At 30.4% G+C, this 19,742-nt stretch overlaps 1 protein-coding gene across 7 annotated transcripts in view; it reads right to left on the bottom strand.

The window, feature by feature from the left end:
- LOC142326349 (polyamine-transporting ATPase 13A3-like) overlaps positions 1–18,400 on the bottom strand; it is a 159,562-nt gene extending 141,162 nt beyond the window's left edge. For 2 of the 7 annotated variants that reach the window (XM_075368785.1, XM_075368794.1), the window contains exon 1: positions 18,073–18,254. In XM_075368785.1, coding sequence (XP_075224900.1) covers positions 18,073–18,246 — 174 coding nt within the window. In that variant the 5' untranslated portion in view covers positions 18,247–18,254. Of the gene's footprint in view, positions 1–4,479; positions 4,872–17,845; positions 18,255–18,349 lie in introns of those variants that run through there. The other 5 variants (XM_075368844.1, XM_075368820.1, XM_075368802.1 and 2 more) reach the window with 4 other exon arrangements.
- Between the last annotated feature and the right edge of the window lie 1,342 nt (positions 18,401–19,742).

Here is a 19,742-nt window from a genome sequence, read left to right as displayed (position 1 = left end):
TGGTCGTGGTTGGAAGAGGCTATATGAAGGCGATAGTAGTTTATGTAAGTACACTGACTGAAATGTCTACCGAGGCATTTGCATCGGTGACATATTGACAGAGGCCAAACTGATGTTATCAAATTTAAAGGGTCTAAAAGACGACCTCCGGTAAAGCCCATCAGGGCTAGGAACTGAAGGAGTAGTGTGGTGACCAGTATCGTCACAAAGCGGATCCTTTGTGACGAGAATCAGGATATATTAAAATCTATCGACACTTAAACAAACCTTCTTTTTTCGGTATGTACAACTTATTTTAATTTGATACAACTTATTTTTTTCGGTATTTTAATTTGTTCAGCTTATTGGTATTTTGATGTTTTATTTGTGAAAATAAACATTATTTATAAACGTTTTTCACATTCGTAAATACTTCATTGAAACTAAATCAAAACCTCAAAAATAAAAACTTCAAAGAATATAAATGTCGGCTTTTCAGGAAAACTGAAACTCGATTGTCCCGTGACAATTTCTGTACAGCTAAACGGGTCGATTTGATACTCACTTTGAAGAAATTTCTGAATTTCAAATTTTGAGCCGCAATATATGTGCACAATATCATGTAATAATTTAATTATTATCATGTGGTATTCTGCCTGTTGTCAGGTCCATGTCACCATTGTTGTCTCTATCTGTTTCCGGAAAAATAATTAGAAAGAGGTGGAAATACGCGACTGTACAAAATGGACTGTATGTTTAGTATCGTGTGCTCCCTAAGTAGACTAAAACACTTGAAACAGATTCAATGTATGTACATAATGGAAATATTCATTTCCTTATATCTTTACACCTCCTAAAGCCTTTTATAATGATTAAGAAACAAAATTACAAACTTATGAATTTTGTCAGCTCGTAATCTTCAATCGCTAGAAAACGTTTTAGTAGTTCGTACGAAAGTTGTCAAACTAAATTTATAATAATTATATGGTACAAATGATTTGTTAAATAAAGGGAAATTTTGTAGGAAATAAACCAGGATTCAAATAAACCTAAAGAGAAGAACGGGAGAAAATCTACTTAAAGGTTACATTTTTATAGTTATTCTTTTCCATTTTTATCCGATATCGAGAATACCGGTTCAAATAAAGTCTAAAGTAGGTTTCTTTATCCTTTTATAATTTTTTAAGAGTATTGTTAACTCATCGGTAAATTACATTTCTAGTTTCATCATATGAAAACTCATAAAATAATTTATTTAATATGAAAATTATATAAATACTAAATATATTAATATTTATGTTCTGTTTAATATATATATAACAATCATACTTAAATATAACTCCGTTATGGGGATATATAAAACTAATATAAAAACGAGACTGATCCAGTGAGAAATGAAGCAAAAAAAGAGGCGAATATAATTTTTTCATGAAACGTATTAAACAATCAATCAATCAACAAACCTCTTTTTAGTAGAAAGCTTGAAGACTTCTCGTAAGTCCTAATTCAACAGAAACTCAGCAGAAACAGATGTAGTTTCTGCTACATCTGTTTCCTTAAAATAACTAATTTAATCTCTACAATTTCTCATATGTTGTTAATATCTGTATATTTTTAAAAGCGATTCTAGACAACCTAAAGTTTTAGAATTAAATTATTATTTTATAAGTTGGATTGCACTTTTTTTAAGATGTACTTTTCTAAATATCTAAAATAAAATAAAAAAAAATCATTTAACTTATTAAGCAAGGCACACCCGAGACTAAAGCTAACTTTTTTAAGTGTTGGAAAAAATCGAGGTCATTTTAATTATTTTTGTAAGATTCGTATAGAAGCTAGAAGTCAACCCTATGAATCTGAACTGTTTACGCAATCTCTGTGAAATAATTGTATAATTACATTTAATCGCTTTGTAGATAAATACTTAATTGCGTTCAAAGCTAAACTATCTGGAACATTTAAAAGTCGATTAGAAAAACCGACCACTGAATGATAAAAACGTTTTTCTATCGTATTTTTTATTATCAAAATATATTGTAAATACAGCTAAATTTGAAAAATGAGAAAAAGCGTGTTACCAAAAAAATATTGGTAGGTTTAACAGATGATTAAAATGAAGATAATCATTATATTAAAAAAGAATCGGTTAAAAAACAAGCAGTTTAATACGCTTAATTACAGATTAGTTATTTTATGTTTTCAATCTAAAAGAAAAGACTGCAATAGATTATACAATTATATTAGTCGACTTACATATTTTCTGAGGGGTTTGAGATTAATAATCCCCTTTACTGTTAGTATTATTTTACAAATTTCGTTTCATTTCATTGCTAAAAACCTTCCAAAAACTGAAGGATAACTAAAAAAATAATATCCGCTGTTACTATCTTTCAACCTAATTCGAGTTTAAATTCATTTGAAGAACGCATAAATATATTCCACAATTAGAGCATATTAATTGTCAAAAAACCTATTCTTTACGCATTGCCCTCGTCCAATTACGATGATTTTTTTTTTCGTTCATTATGAAAATAATTGTCGAGAAACTTTATAAATAGAAAAAAATTGTATGTTCATTTAATAACGTGAAAATAAAATGTATACCAAGAAAATCAAAACATTTTACTGTTTATTTATCTTAAATGAATAAATTTATATACCTGTATACATATTCTATTATCAGACACAAAGTTAGTGTATTTATTCTGGTAATCGTTTAAAATCACCGAATCAAGATGAAATTGTGTTTTGCCTAAAAAAAAATCACTCATTTGCCTTTCAAAGGGTTTATACCTCCTGATCTCTTCAATAAACAAAACTTGAATGCTGCGATATCGAATTTTTTCAAGTTGTTTTACATTTAGAAAATAACTAAAAAACAATATTGCAGTAAAGGTTCTAATTCTCTGGCCTCCAAGAGCCGCTAATCGCCTCAAACATAACTGAATACAAAATTGAAACTGGTGATATTTAAATAGTAGTTATTTTTGTAACATCTTCTACTTTCAGAAAAAAATTAGAAGAGCCAGAGGTTCTGGCCTTCTTGCACTCCATGCTGATCGTGGCTTTAACCTTTTGTCAGTCAACAGCAATTTAAAACATCGAAAAATTTCGATGTTTGTCAACAAATAGTTATTAGATGAGTGAAAAAGAGGTTCTGATCTAACTTGAAATATTGTATTATAAGAAGCTTTACTTATTTCTCCAAATATATTCAACTTTCCAACTAATAAAAAAAAAACATAAATGTGAAAGACGACCAAATCTTTTGAACCCCAGTGAAGACTAGACGTAAGGGTAGACTTCACTGGGGTTTCAAAAGATCCCAGAAAGAGAATATAAAAGGCCCGACCTTTTTTTACTTGCTTTTCTTTAACTCACAATGTTTTTTTAGTTTTTTTTCAGGTTTGTCCTCAAATCTTGCATCCTTATTTTAACGTACTTCCTGATATTGCCGACTCATGAAATTTTGCACAGTTACTAAGGTCGGGTGATAATACAATATTCCGCCATTACTTTTGCAACAATCCACCCCGCAAGGGATAAATTATGGGTGCAAGTGAAAAAAACTTTTGAAATCTAAATTAACCTACTAATTAAACTCATGCAATCTATGATAATAATTTGATTAAAGTATGGCTAAAAAGTATAAAGCAGATTTTATTTGGTTATAACTTTGGAGCCAATGAAAATAAGTACCACTTATCATATACAGTTGAAAAGCTTTCAATGAGGATTATTACTGCAGTTAAGGAAAAGTCCAAATTGCAAATTTTTGGATTTTGGGATTTTTGGACAAGTCCATTGCAATCAAAAGGAAAAGTGCACAACTAGATGTTGCAACAGTCCTAATTCGAAAATTTAAAAATCCTACGGCTAATCGTTTTTGAGTTATAAGAGATAGAAATGTACATACGTCACAACGAAACTAGTTAAAATGGATTCACGGTCAAAATGGATATTTCAGTTGAAATCTGAAAACCGACATTTTTCGCGATCACAATACTTCCTTTACTTCGAACAAGGAAGAAAAATTAAATACACCTTGCCTCCAACAACCTCTTGCTTCCTTTAATTTAAAATTTAAATATTGGGATATTCGATCTCTTCTTTCGTAAAGTGTCATGTTACTTGCGACACGGTAAAAACTTGACAGACTACTAAATATTTGAACCGTGTTGCTCATTCATTTAATCCTAAGTTCTTTAAACCGTTTCGTTAATAAATTTTATGATATTTGAACCTTATGCTTAACCTGCTTAGTTTTACAAAACCTCAGTCCTCCATGATGTCAATCAGATCAATTACGCATTACACGGATTTAAACATTGGATTTAGAAACAGGTCTTTTCAGTTTAGCAAAAAATGATCGTTATTTTTTTAGATTAAAAACGTATCTAAACTCACACAAATGAATTCAATTTGAATTTTAATTTAGTAATTCAATTAAAATTAATAAATTTAAATGTATTATATTTAAATCTAGCGTTATTTACTCACCAGTAGAAATATAAGTAATAACAGATTCCATTAAAACATTAAAACAAATTTCCATGATAAATCCGGCCAAATTCGCGCAATTATTCTCTTCCGTAATTTCATCTTCACCTTAAATCTGGATGATATTGAGTCAGTTTGAAAACCATATATTCTAGTTTCTAATTGGTGCTGTTTTTTTAATTATTTTATGACGGAAAGTAACTCTGGTTTAAATATTTTAATGCTCACGTCAATTCCCTTTTCGCATAACCACGGAATTCTTTCTATTTTTATTTGGAGTTTGGTATTTTATTTAAATCAATATAACGATACCGAGCGATGTAAGTTTCTACCACGGAATTCAATGAATAATTTTTGTAGCGAACTTCCAGCCTTGCAAATAAGAACTGCATTCGATACAAACCCCACCAGCTTATTAAATGTAGCTGACCTTTGTCCTGTCTGTATGGCTATATCAAATACTTTTAGACAGTAATCTACTCGACCTTTCTGTGTCACATGAGATGATAGATAATACATAAAAGTCGTATAAATAAACAACTGATCTATTCATATCTCTGTAATTTTTCTATTTATTAAACAATTTATTCGTTTCCCCGAATATTTTTCCAGTATATATTTGTTTATTTTACTAAATATAAAGTACAGAAACCTAGCGATTCCATTAGTTTGAGCGTAAAAATATAAAATTTACTGCGCAGTTTGCATTACAAAAACTGTGAACTTTCTTCTCAATACACACTTACCCAGCTCATCAAATTCGGTTGTATTTTTTCGGAGTCTGAAACGATGATTCTCCTTCCTGAAGGAATCCATTTTTTTTATTTTTGTACACTTTGCTCTCTCCTTGTCGAAACTCAACGCGCTGCAGCGGCCCTTTCGATGTGTACGTTAAAAGGAATTATGATATTGTAATCGTTGTTTTCATTGATAGAAAATTAACTGATCATCTAAAAATCTCTAATTTTTCAATAACACTTTCTGAAGTCATTCACTGAGTCAACATAACAACAGTTGTCAACGTAATCGCTTTTTATAAATAGCAAATAAGCTAACACAAATGATATCGTCTATTGTTTCATGAACAATTCAACTGTCATCGCTGAGCAAGCATAAGTTATTTCATAAATGAACCGAGAAATTAGGGTTTTGTTTTATCTGATAAATACTGACGTCAGACACAACGTGAAAATAAGTAAAAACAAATAAAACAAAAACCTAATTCAGAAAATACACAAAGTTATCAATCATATCTATTTCTCACTTATTCTTTGCGTTTGAGCGCGTTTAGTTGTATGTATGTTTTTTCACAGTTTCACTTAGTACAAATATTAATTTAAATCTTGTATTTTTTATTTTTTGAAATAAGAAGATATGTAACGTAGCATGTAGCAAAAGCACAGTCATAAGAAGTAAAATATAAAAAATTAAAAACAAACCGATTATGAGGAACGTTTCCTAATAAGAAAAGACAGAAACAAATTAGAGAATTTTGATGGCATGATCTCTGCATTGATGACTAGATTTTCATGAATAGATAATATTAATTTTCTTTTTTAAATTGGCTTTTATTCGCCAAGTTTTATACGGTAAAGATAAAACTTTCATACTTTACTCGTGAAAACGCTGAATTTAGATCTTTTAAAAAATTAAGAAATAAATAACAATACCTAACACGTAATCACATACAGCTGATTTGCAAAATCTGATCAAAACAATTTCTGATAGTAGAAATACAGATGTACTTCATGGTTTTACAAAAAAAATTACATGAGTGTTATAACAAAATTACGAAAAAATTAAATATTTCAATAATGCATAGCTATAGTAACTAACAGTAATACAATTCTGATACGATTAGCAGAAGTTTTCCGGTTGATTGAGAGACATATATCAAGTAACAGTTTTTTTTTAAAAGTTCACTTACAAACAAACGTAAAGTGTAAGCATTACTGTAAAATAATGAACAGCTTTTATTATTAAATAACAGTAAAACCTTTAGTGATATCCAACCCTATCGAAGAAAGCCGAGCAAACTCGGAAATTCGATAAATAAAATGTCGTCGAGTGGAAAATTGTTTAACAAAAAATTATAAAGTTTTTGTTTTGAAAAAGATCCTAACCGCCGTATTAGATAATGTCGTTTTATTTTATACTAAGTTGGAATTCTTTAAGCATAATAAGAAAATTGGATTCTGGGTCCAAAAACTTATCTCGGTATCACTCAGTAAATAAATCGTACTTTTAATTGTTGCAAATAATCTTTTATTCTCCTCAATAAAATAAGCGCGCGAGCACATTGATTTTAGATATACGAGTATAAAATAAGTTGAAGAATTGTCAGCATTCAGTCAACTCAGTTTAATAGGATTGATACTAAAAAATAAACAATATTAAGAAAATCAAAACACACAATATTAAGGAAATAATAAACAAAAAATTTCTATAGAAGGAAAGGACTTTAGTTTCATAGGTGAAAAAATTACTTCATGAATAAAATAAAAGATACAGTCAATAAATTAAGAGTAATCTCGAAAAGATTATAAACATCATCGTACGTACATGACAACTTGCACCAGTTTACAAAACCAGTTTCATTTACATTACGTCAAAAGCTAACAGTTTTTTAAAAATCTATCGAGACCGGTTTCAGAAATGTAAATTCCCTATTTAACCAAAAATTATGAAAAAATCCATTCATTTTGCTTAATAAATTCATCCAATATAATATTATTTGTATTATTATAAAATATTATTTTTTTTACCTTAATTGTAATAATTTTTAATAAAATATTTAAGTGAAACTCAACACTAACAATTTTTCATGTTATTTCAAGCATACGATTCAAAAATTGAATTTTAACGCAAACAATAAATTTAAATAAATTTTTAAACAATAAATTTTTTTGCCCTGAGGTAGGTAATCCCCACGTCCGGAACACAACATCTACGTTCCACGTCCAGGGCGGCAACAGCTGTACTTATGTACAATACATATAGCTGGCTAACGGGGCTCCGAGCAAATTCCTCGGATGTATTATTTTATTGACCTGTCTCCATCTTCAAGTCAACAGACGGATTGGATTTTTCGCCTACCTGCAGGATATGAACAATTTATTGATTAGGAAGTGGACACATACCAAACTTAGAGCTGGCGATGTGGCGGCCAGGGTCAATGTTATTGCAGGTGTAACGGAGACCCTTCCGTTGTCCACATGCCTCCTGCGATGGCAAGCATGTAGCAATGGTGACCATGTATGTCGGTGCATGGGAGCTCTGAAAGCTTCGGTGAGTAGGAGCCTGGAGTCAGTGCAGAGACTGCGCATCCGCTCTCTGCCAGGACATATGCCGGTTCCACCGGAGTACCGGATCGGACCTCCAAGGTTAGTAGCTCTGGAGTGGGGGTGTACCCCGGCGGCTAGCCTTGCTACAGAAGGGATATACGTTCATGAACATTCTTGAACAAACTAACGTGGCAGAGGGTGCACGTAAACACCCTCGTTTAGAAACCTCCGATTCGCCACAAGCGAAGAGGAAAAAAGTAAAGAATCTGATAAGATTAAGAAAGATGCTGATAGAATCAGTAAAGAATTAAAGAAAAGTCTATTTGGCTATAGCGCACCTAAGCCAAGATTTTTAATTATTACTAAGGAGAATGGAAACTTTCAAAAAGTTAGTCCATTTCTAATCGCAAGAGAAATTACTAATTGTGCTGGTGGTCCTGTCAAGGAAATTCGTAAAACTTTTAATGAATTGCATGTCGAAACCATCAACGACATGCAAAGCCAGAAAGTTTTGGCGTTGAAGAAGATCGGTGAATTTGCGGTTTCTGTCCAACCGCATAGCACACTGAACTCATCCAGAGGAGTTGTTGTTTGTCGCGATCTTCTTAATTGTACAGAAGAAGAAAATGTACAAGAAATGTCAAGTCAGGGAGTGACTCAATGTCGCAGACTTACTATGAGAAGAAATGGTGAGATTCTTCCTTCGGCCTCACATGTTTTGACATTTAATAGGCCGAATCTTCCTGAAAAGGTACGAGCTGGCATCCATCGGCTTGATGTACGACCTTTCATCTCGCAGCCGATGAGATGTTTTAAGTGTCAACGATTCGGACACACAGCAGCAAGATGTGAAGCGCAGGAAATATGTATATGTGGAGAGAAAACACATGAGGGTGACCCATGTAAAGACCTTCCAACCTGCGTTAACTGTAAAGGGCATCACAATTGTCGTTCAAGAAACTGCCCTACGTATAAATTAGAAACAGCGATTCAGGAAGTTAAAACGCTTCAGAAGGTCAGTTATCCTGAAGCGAAGAAAATAGTCAATCAACGTACACCACGACCATCGACTTCTTACGCAGAAGCAGCGCCTGCCCCTTCCACATCTAAAATTAATGTGGAGCAGTTGCTTAACACGATGGCACCAAGTCTTGCGACAATGATTGAAAGAATCATTGATTCAAAGATTGAGTCGACTCATCAGAGAAAACAAAGTAAAGATGAGAAGGCTCATCCCCGGACTGACGCCGTTGACATGAAAGACACACCAGCGCCGTTTAAAAAACCTACTAAATCTGCGATTGTAAAGTCACCAACTTGTGTGGGAATTAAAAATCTTGACTTATCCAGCAAAGAGAAACGAATCACTCCGTCGCCTAGTCACAAGTTTAAAGAAATTGTGACAAAAAAATCTGAATCTGCGGAAATGGAGGTGCAAGTTATTATAGGAAAAGCACCAGACGCAGATGAAATAAAACCTGTACCAATAGAGCCTCCAAAAGCGCACAGATCAGCTTCGGTGAGAGCATCTATTTCAGCTGGACCCAGTACTGCATTAGAGACAGAGTCCGGCTCATCCGCCGCGGAGACATCATCGCTTATATGTTTAGATTCGCTAGCAAAGATGCTAACAGCACCGGCGAAAGCTTCATCAACTGACGTCAGCCGAAGAACGTCACTGGCATGCGAAATAGAGGAAGACGATGCCGTGTCTGAGGCCTCAGATACGCTGTCATCAGAGGTTGAGGCTGTCAGAAGAATGGAGAAACGTAAAAAAGGATGGCTGAAAGGAAAGCCTAGAAAGTAATTTTATTGGATCAGAAGTTATAAGAAAAGTAAAACTTTGATCATTTTTTGACACATGAAAATGTGAAATATTGAACCCTTTTTTTATTTTTATTTGAAGTGGGATGGGGCTAATGACCAAAGTAGTCGATGCCCCTAAAAACCTCAAAAAAAAAAAAAAATAAATAAATTTAACTAATAATGAAAACCGACTGATGAAAACAAACAAGATGAAGACGTACGCATGAAGATCATCGAATTACAAAGGAACCTGTCGATCTATCTTTCACGACCTATCCGACATTTTAGGGGCATCTTACGTCTAAATGCCCCAGAAAAGAACGATCAACGTCACCTAAATACGCCTTATGCGATGGTGAACATTCGGTTTCTTGCTACGTATTTAAAGACTTTCAAAAAATACATTTTTTTGAGGCTTACTAAATACTGAGTATAACTCGACAAGAAATAAGCCCTCGCTTACTCAAGAGAATTCTGTTTCTCCGTGACAAATTAGACAATTCCAAAGTGATTACTGCACATTTTGGTGTACCAAATCATAACAGCATCTTAACGTTTTATAAAATTACGTCAGTAAATCCCACTTCATAGGCTGGAATAGTTGTAACAAAGAAAAAAAGAACGAACAAAATTATCGGAGGATTCATGATGCACCCGAAGTTATACCGACATCATATCCACTCTAACAGCTAAGTAAGGCCGAAGACCAGATTATTTCAAGACACCAACGCAAACAAAGCCGAGGAAAAGAAGAAGTAAAACTTATTTTCATCCAGAACGGGACGGATCCCGCGTTACGTTTTTGAACAATGATCAGTTATTCCACAAAGTCTGGCGTAAAAGTCTCCTTAACGAGTAAATTTTATACCATTTATAAATCTCTGATTTACCCATCACCGACAGAATTATGACAGCAATATTTGTAGGCGATAAAAAATTGTAAGGCATTCACGGTAAAGTAGGGCTTAGCGCTCTTGAATAAAACTTTATGTCCAAGCTGAACCTTCCAGATCAAACTTGCAAAAATATCTCTGAATAATACTTGAGATACGAATCTGAACATTCGGTTACATCTTGGAATAAATCTTGACAGACAGACTTAAACGATCGCTATGTACAAAACTTCAAGTACCAAAATCATAAGTTTCAACAACTTTGTTGGATTTTAGAGAAATCATCAAACCTCTTGGTTTAAAACAAAGTTCTGATATGAAACACTGATCTGAAACCGATTCAGACGTAATGAATTTAACTGTCGGTTACTTTGCAATTAAAACATTGAAATCTGACAAAAATTTCAATTTGTGTGCTTCGCACAGTCACTGTGATTGTGAAAAACTGAAAGTGATCGTATATTTTTAATATATTATCCACCGGTATTTTAACATCTCGAGTAAAGAAATTGGTAGATTTTTTCGCAAAACATTAACTGAAATTATAAAACAATTCAAATTATGATGACAAAGAGATGAAGTAGACTACAGCGCCGATAACGGATAGAATTATTGAAAGAGATAAATACAATTTCGAAACATTTTACCCATCATAGAACAGCTTGCAAGGAACGTCAATGAGTGTCTCTTAATTAAAAGGCATCAAAACAACATAAATATTGACATTTACTCCTCACAAAATAAAAGCCGATTTTTAATACGTAGCAATGTAAGAAAAAGTTACACGCATGTAATTTTTCGTTTTAATATTTATTTAAATAATTATTAATTATTTCTTGTATTTTCTCATATATATTGTTAATGTTCTTTAAAAAAGTAATAAGAGTGTTTTATAACAAATCTATTAAATTTGTCCAATAGACAATGAAAGAGAGTTAGTGCATCAAATAAGTATAGATTATTAGTATTTTTGTGTAAAATTAGAATAAGATAAAAACGAGCACTTCATGATTAGCAATTAGCAGATAACATTATCTTTAAGGGTTCTTTTTAATCCGGTAATAAGCGCGCAGTAAAAAGAAGTATAGAGTATAATAACTAAAAATCTGTACGAATAATGAACTGTGTTTAAAACTAAATGGTATTGATTTAAATTAAAATGGATTGCATATCTCATTGATATAAATTGAAATAACGTTTGATAACGAATTAAAAAGTAACGTCTTGCTTACGACGCTGTTGTTATTTGAACTTAATGAAAAAAAAAACACTTTGTCAAACGTAGAGATATTTAACCAACAGATTCCGAGAACTTCAATTAAATTAATTTCTTGAAATACCAATGTTAGGAGAAAGTTAATGTTTTTAATATAAAAAATTTTCAAATTGAGTATTACGTAATTACAACGACCTGTGTGTTAGAGTTTTTATATTTTATTAAAAATGCTGTATACAACATTTACTACTATTTTTTCTATTATACTATATTATAATATAGTATATTAGAGGTATTACATAATATATATTTAATATATTTTCACAATTTTAATTTTTAAATTAATTTCAAACAATTGGATTTTTTTCTTAAGAAGTAACATAACTAAACAATATTTTTTTAATGAATAACTTTACTGAAATTAAAAAAAAATACGGTTAAACGCTTTCATTGGGATAGAATACAGTTATTTTAATTTAATATGACCTTAACTGAATCTATCCCAACAAACTTCACATCACAGAGAATTCGTCCAAAAACACTTCAAATATATTTATAATAAAACACTCGTATTAGCTCGGTAATACGAGCTACCATCAAGTAATGGTTTACATAACCATTAATAACCAATAATAACCATCAAATAATGGTTTACATGTACTCCATAAATCTGCCATTTAGCTTTTTACAGTTCCTGTTTTCTATTTTAATAATTTAATATTTTCCTAAATTACCAAGTGAATTGTGTACTCTTATTTTAATGACGTTTGTGCTTCTTGGAGTTTCGTTCGTTGGTGATAGTTTCTTAAAATATACATATTAATAGTAATAGAACTGTCTTCCTCAAACTTTAACGATTTTCTATTTTGTAAAAGCCACGACCCACACACACAACTATACACACATACACCTGCAAAAAGTAATTAAGAAGTAAGATACGCTTACAATAAACCTCTTAAAAATCCAAAGATAAAACTTACATAAGAAGTTCTATCTATTAATAATAAATTTATGTTCTATTAATTAATATAAATTTTATATAAAATTGCTGTGGAAAAATTATATAACCTTTCCACAGTAAATGCTTAGATGATATTTGTGAAATAGCAATAATGAATTGTAGCCGTTAATTGTAGACGTCTTTAAAAACTATTTTTAAACGTAATAATTTTCGTGACATCCTGACCCCATAGGGGAAGATACCCGCTGTGTAACGATCCCGGTCGCTACACCACCCCCTCGGTTCATAACCCTAAGGTCTTTACCGGAGGGATATTTAGACACTGAACCAGCTAACACAACACAGTCATCAGTTTGGCCTCTGTCAGGATGCTACCGATGTAAATGCCTCGGCAGACATTTTCATCAGTGTACACAATTTACTATCGCCTTTGTATGGCCTCTTCCAACAACAACCACCTACGTTAACTTACAACTCTCAATTAACAAATTAACCGATTCGCGGAAACGCGATCCCCGCGCCTTTCTCTAATACTGAAGGTTTCACGCAAACAATCTTTCTATATCTAACTTCAATCAGACTATGAGTTCAGATCATTACTTGATCGAGTCTTATAACCTACTAAAAAAATAATACGTATATTTTAACTACTACAAAAAAGTAAATAAAACAAACGCCAGGTAGTTTTAATATTAGTGCCAAATTTCAATAAATAAGTGAACAATAATTACGTAAAACAGATTTACACAATTACACTTCTTATGCCTAACACATTTCCTCTATTTCATGTATCGAAATGTATCTAGTTATTAATATTTTATAAAAGCATTTTTCATTTTCATCATGAATGGGAAGCCTTCATTAAATTTGACTCAGAAACCGACTCAAGGTAAAGAGCGCCAACTCTTTACTTTGTAACATTCTATTAGATTTAATAAAAACAACGTATTTTGTTTTAGTTTTCGAATAAATGGATAAAAAGAAAATAAAAGCTTTATTGATACTTCTGTTTTGATCATTGACACATTTTGCTTTACTTTTAACACGTTTGAAAATTTATGAACAGTTAGAATTACAAAATATATATATATGAATAAATAAAAATAAATTCTCTACTTTATTAATTAACTAACTTAAATCAACTATTTATTTTTACGGATTTATATTATAAAAATGTAGGCGACAGTGAAGGAATATTTTTTACGCAAATTTTAATGAAATTAAACATTATTCTGGATAACTATTTAAATTCGTTAAAGTCTTTCAATTAAAAATAAGATTACTTTGAACATTATAGTCCGTTTCACGCATCATACTTCTTTATAAAACGCTACTCATTTTTCATCTATTTAAAGTTCAAAAATATTGTTTAGCATCTAGAATTACCTTAGGAGACTTGATGTAAGTTACAAATCGCTCCCAAAAAATAAATAACTATTTTCAAGAATAACAAGGTAGGCATACTAAGGAAAGTGAGTAAGGAAATGGTTCTCCGTTGTTTTTTTCACGTATGAAAATATACGATTGCACATTGGAATACCAAGCTCAGAGCAATGAAGGTGATATTCAACCCTGCACGTGACATCTTCCCTCTATCAACTCAGTGTCAGCCTATATATTGAACACCTTACTCTCAGAGAGCGATTATGACCGGTGTTTGTAGTACCGAATCTTATATGCGTCACACCCATAAGAAATCTGGTACGGTTAGCGCAAATTTTAAATTAATGAATCCCGTTCTAATGTGTGAAATAATGCATTTCATACACTACATTACTTCAGCAGGGAAATGTAAAATATTATAATTCGTTTAAGGTTATTTTTTAATAAATCCTTTCCTTTTATGATGGTGTTTCTTAAAATATTTATTTACTCTAAAACTTTTAAATTAATGATAATTTTTCAAGAGAAATGGAATTTTGCGTCCTTGACAAAATAGCTTTTTGTAAAAGTAGTACTATGAAATTATTAAAATTTGTTAAAGAAAAGGTAATATTTAGAAGAAAAAAATAGAATAATTTTATTTCTGATCAATCAAAATCAATCTTTCGATGTTCGAATAAAACTAAAAATTTTTATTGTTATATTACCAAAAGTAATGACAATACATAATGGAAAATTAGATATCCATTTTCAACGATTCGGAAAATAAACATTGAAATAAGATACAACAAAGTAATAATTTAAGATACTTCGAGTTCGCAGAAAAAAATATGCTTAACACAAAAAAATCCCGATAACTGAATGAAGAAACGCCCTTTAATTGATCTGTATTAAAATGATAACAAAGTAGAGCCGATCAGCCCTATCAGATATTTTATTTTCAACAGGAAATATCACTTGTGGATCTACACGTAAAAAGTTTCTACTTTTAATGTTTTTGAAGTAACGTTATTATTTTCATTCTCTTTCAACGTAAGCTTGAAATCTGTATTCTCGCAACACCTTTTCTCGCAATTACCTTTACGAGGTAATTGTAGTAAAAATATTATCTTATACGTTAAATCATAGTATAAATCAAAATAATTCAATATTTGTAATCTAAATATGAAAAAATTATATATTTTGAAAAACAATCTACTTATTTATAAATTTGTTACGATGGTAATAGAAATTTTATTTTCATTTTATAAAAAAATTATCTTTTAAAATTAAATTTCTGTATAAAATAAATAATAAAGGCGCAGAATTGTACCGTTAATATTGTCAAATCATAGATTTGTCAGGAAAATTATCTCTATCGGGTATTGACTACAATATAATAATGCAAAAAAACTAGTGAAAAATAATTTTTTTACATGCAGCATAAATTTAAAAAAAAATAATGGGCACATTTAAAATAAATTGTAGAGGAGAAAAACTGTATTACCACGGTTGTTTTTAATAACAGTATTTAAATCACGCCTAAAAGTATATATAGCAAACTAAATATAATTACATTTTTCTTGTTATTAATGTGCTTACTTAGTGCGCAAAAAAACTCTTACGACACTGACTACTAACTAACATACAAATATTGTTACAGTAATTTTTTTATAATTTGTAATGTATATTACTAATAGGCGTAAAATTAATTACTACTATTTAACCACACACACGCGCGCGCAGTTTATAAATGCATATTTATAATATGCATTATTTTGTGGAAAGTAAAATGTTTACTCTTTTGAAATAACAAGGTCACTTTGAAGCCAAATACAGTTTCATTAGAATTTACTCAAATAAGAGATGGTACGTTTTCTGGGCAAGATTTTTTTTTCCATTCCTGCTATTATTTTTCATTTTCTGCGCAAGAAGAGATGGATCTTTTCCATTATAGAGCTGCATTTTGATTCTAATTTACGTACTTCTGTATTACATACACAAGAATGTACATATTTACAAAATGTACTTTCAAACACAGTTCAGTTTTACAATTCAGTCCGAGAAAGGTCAGTTTTTAGAGAACCTTTCTGCATAGTGTAAAACAATATAATTTGTTTCTATTACTAATTTGTATTTTATTTGTCATTAATAATTAAGACAGATTGGATGTACGTAGAAAAAAGCAACCCCGCAATAATTATAAAATCCACTGATAATTTTTACAACACAAAAGTGAAATGCGGAGGACCAATATGAAAAAAAACGAAAATTGATTAAATAAATAAATATTATTTTATGTCGGTTTGACAAATCGGCAGTTCAATGAAATCTCGTATAAATATTTGTATTCTATTTTTTTTAAATTTCAAAAACTTCGCCCTAAAATTCTGAAAGATAATGAGATTGCATCAAAGTTAAAAATTAAATGATAGATTCAGTAGAAAACTTAAGTTTTTATATGTATAACAGTGCAGTAGGCTCGGAAGGTAATTTAAGTAGGTTTTCGAAACATATTTGTTTTATTCAATGACAGATAGCACTTAAAGCAATGTTTTTTCTGTGTACATTAAAAATGAGCCAATCTACTGATATAAACTTTCAGTAGTTTCATTATTAGTGACTACTTCCTTGTTGAAGTCGTTCGATAAAAAAAAAACACAAAAAAAAACAGAAAAAATCTCTTTAAACCTGATTACGTATTGTTGATTCTGTCCGTGTGTTAAACCAAACACAACTATAAACTACCATTCAAATCAACAAATATATTTTAAAATTGTAAGATATATGTGTGCATTAGATACGTTGCATATTATGTTGACATGTATTCTGAATACAAAAAAAAATAGTTTATAAAAAAATAAATTAATTCACAAAAGTATCCTAAAAACCTAAATAGTCTGTGTATCTTAATACACGGTTATTTCCTAATGTACCTTAAGAAAAATGCATTAAAATTTTAATCGATTAGGCTAGTTTTATTTTTACTTTAGCCCATTCTTTGGCATCAGACCATCGTAGAATGAGGTTTAAACTATAATATTTAGAGATCTATTAAAAATGAAAACACTCGAATACGAAACAAATTTTTTATAAATACATTTAAAAGAAAATAGACTATTTTTTAAGATTAACGTCAGACTTTGGATACCCACAAAACTAATTTCTCATAGTTATTGGTAAGCGAGTATTTTTAAAGTTGTTTGGAAAGTAAATAAATAATTACAGTAGTTTGGTATCTACAATTAAAGGAAGAAGAAAAAAACATCGTTGACAAACGATTAACTAGTAAACTATTATTTTGAATCAAAACCTAATTCTTTTCCAAAAAAAAAAAACGTTTTATTACTCTTAATTATTAATTACTCTATGTAATGTGTACATCGTATAAATTTATAGCTTATTTACGTAAATCTAACAGATTGAATTTGACAGATTTACTTGTGGAAATACTAACAAAATGTAGTAAAAATCAGAGTATATTAAAAAGTTTTTTAATTAAAAATGTATTTAAAAATAAGAGCTGAATTCTTTTGTATGTTTTCCTAATCTTGTTCTTAAATTTTAACTTTTTACCCTTATCTAATTTCATTAAAACAATTATTTTTATTCATACGTAATTTCTACTGCATGATATATATATATATATATATATATATATATATATACACATACAAAATATGTAAATTTTATTGATTATATCAAACCAAATATTTTATTCGTGTATGTTATAAAATTCTACTATTCTCTTTGTATTAACTTGTTAGGCAATTTCATGATGCTTAATAATACATTTTATTATATAATTATTTACATAGCTAATAAAGATGGAGAGAATTTCTACCTTGATTTCATTTGTAGTAAGATGTTGAGGAACACTTTTTAATAACAGCAGAATTTTCAGCACTAATTGTAAATAAATAAAGTTGCTTTTAAAATCACTGTAACTACATATATTGCTAAAAAGACGTGTTTGAATATAACCTCTCTTTCATATAAAATACACAAGGAAATCAGATTTTGTTATTTAAAAATATCTATAAAAACCTTTATGTTTTCAATGATACTGACACTAAAGCGGCCGGCTGAGGAACAGCAGCAGTCGGAATCATTAAGTGACACTGACAAAGCTAGTAAAATACTGTACTGAACACTTAATACGTTGAGGTGGACTGAGGTGAGGTAAGCATGCACAACATAAGCAATAGTGTCTAAGCCTCCTACCTCTACGTACCTCCCTCCCATACAGTATGTTTGCCTCGCCGACTGTCATCTGTGATACGAGTATAACCTGCCCGACTGCTGCGCTATCCTAAGAACCGGCTTTCTGCATTCTGCAAAATCTTACCTGTAAGCTACGAAGATAGTCCTTTCTTAAAATCATTCCTGCAAAAATATTAGATTCTCTTTACACCAGTGTAGATAAACTGATTCATAACACCAACATTGATAGATTTATGCAACACTACTGAAATAATCTTATCTAAATGTCATAATAATAAACATTAAAAAAATAATAATAAAAACAAAGCAAGATATATAATGACGATTTTACGTCAAACGACTATTATAAATGGATATGTGCGAATATTATAAATGGATATTCAGTTAATGAATCATGTAGTCTCATGATAAATTTAAACCATATTGTACTGCAATATGGTACATAACAACCGTTTGCATACAAACGCGGTAAGTAAAAAATCATTGAGAATATTATGTAAAAAATATTTGAAACTGTAACGGTTGGTCAAAAGGCTTGTGAACGGTTTATGGATAAACAGGCTACTTTTTTTATAACACCGATTTTTAACTTCTCTCATCTCACGCTGTATCATACCTAGGATTAAATAAATACAGTTTTTATTTTGATCGGCACTAATAGCCATCACTATTATTAGAAGGGTCAGCCCTAGCGTTTTTGCCGCCGTAGGCAAACTAAAAAATTGCCGCTCCCCAAGCTTCAAAAAAACTTTAAAATTGAAAAAAAAAGAATTATAAAAGAACCATGTTAACCAGAAAAATTATACATAATTGAATTAAGGCAGTAATACTAATACAGATTTACGAAAAATTGTTTTATTGAAAAACAAAATTTACATTTTTAACGGGCTAAAGACAACGAACTTACAAACTAAAACTAGTACTTACTATTTTCAGAGATAATTTAAATACTTTTAAAACAATAATATTATTATTGTATTAATAAATAGTAAATAATATTATTTTCTAAATTCAACTAATCGAAATGTATTTTTAGGGGTTGTTTTTTTTTTGCGCTCTAGTTCAAGCGGTTTTGCCACCGCAGGCAGATGCCTACCTTGTCCACTGCCTAGGACCGGCCCTGTTATTAGTAATCATTTATTATAGTAATTTTATCATTTATTATAGTAATTATTATAGTAGTCATTATCATTATTATTAGTAATCAGCTATAAATCACCATTATTATAATATGGCCATATTATAAAACATGTCAAGAGCAGGTAGATATGCTATTCCACGGATAAAAAGAGAAGTGCCTCAGCACTTACGTGGATTGATCAAGGGAAATTATGGTAAAACCTTGATCAGAGTACATCGCTAAACAGACAGTAATTATAAAATTAAAAAGAGATGTGATTAAATTCCATATTAATTATTTAAAATATAAATACATGAAGATGATAAATATAAAAAATAACTACGAAGTAAATCACAATTCAGAAGGCATTAATGAAAATTATTTGAACATATATTTA

Source organism: Lycorma delicatula, chromosome 1, assembly GCF_047948215.1.
Source record: "Lycorma delicatula isolate Av1 chromosome 1, ASM4794821v1, whole genome shotgun sequence".
NCBI lineage: Eukaryota > Metazoa > Arthropoda > Insecta > Hemiptera > Fulgoridae > Lycorma > Lycorma delicatula.
This window is presented reverse-complemented; position numbering and strand designations above follow the sequence as displayed.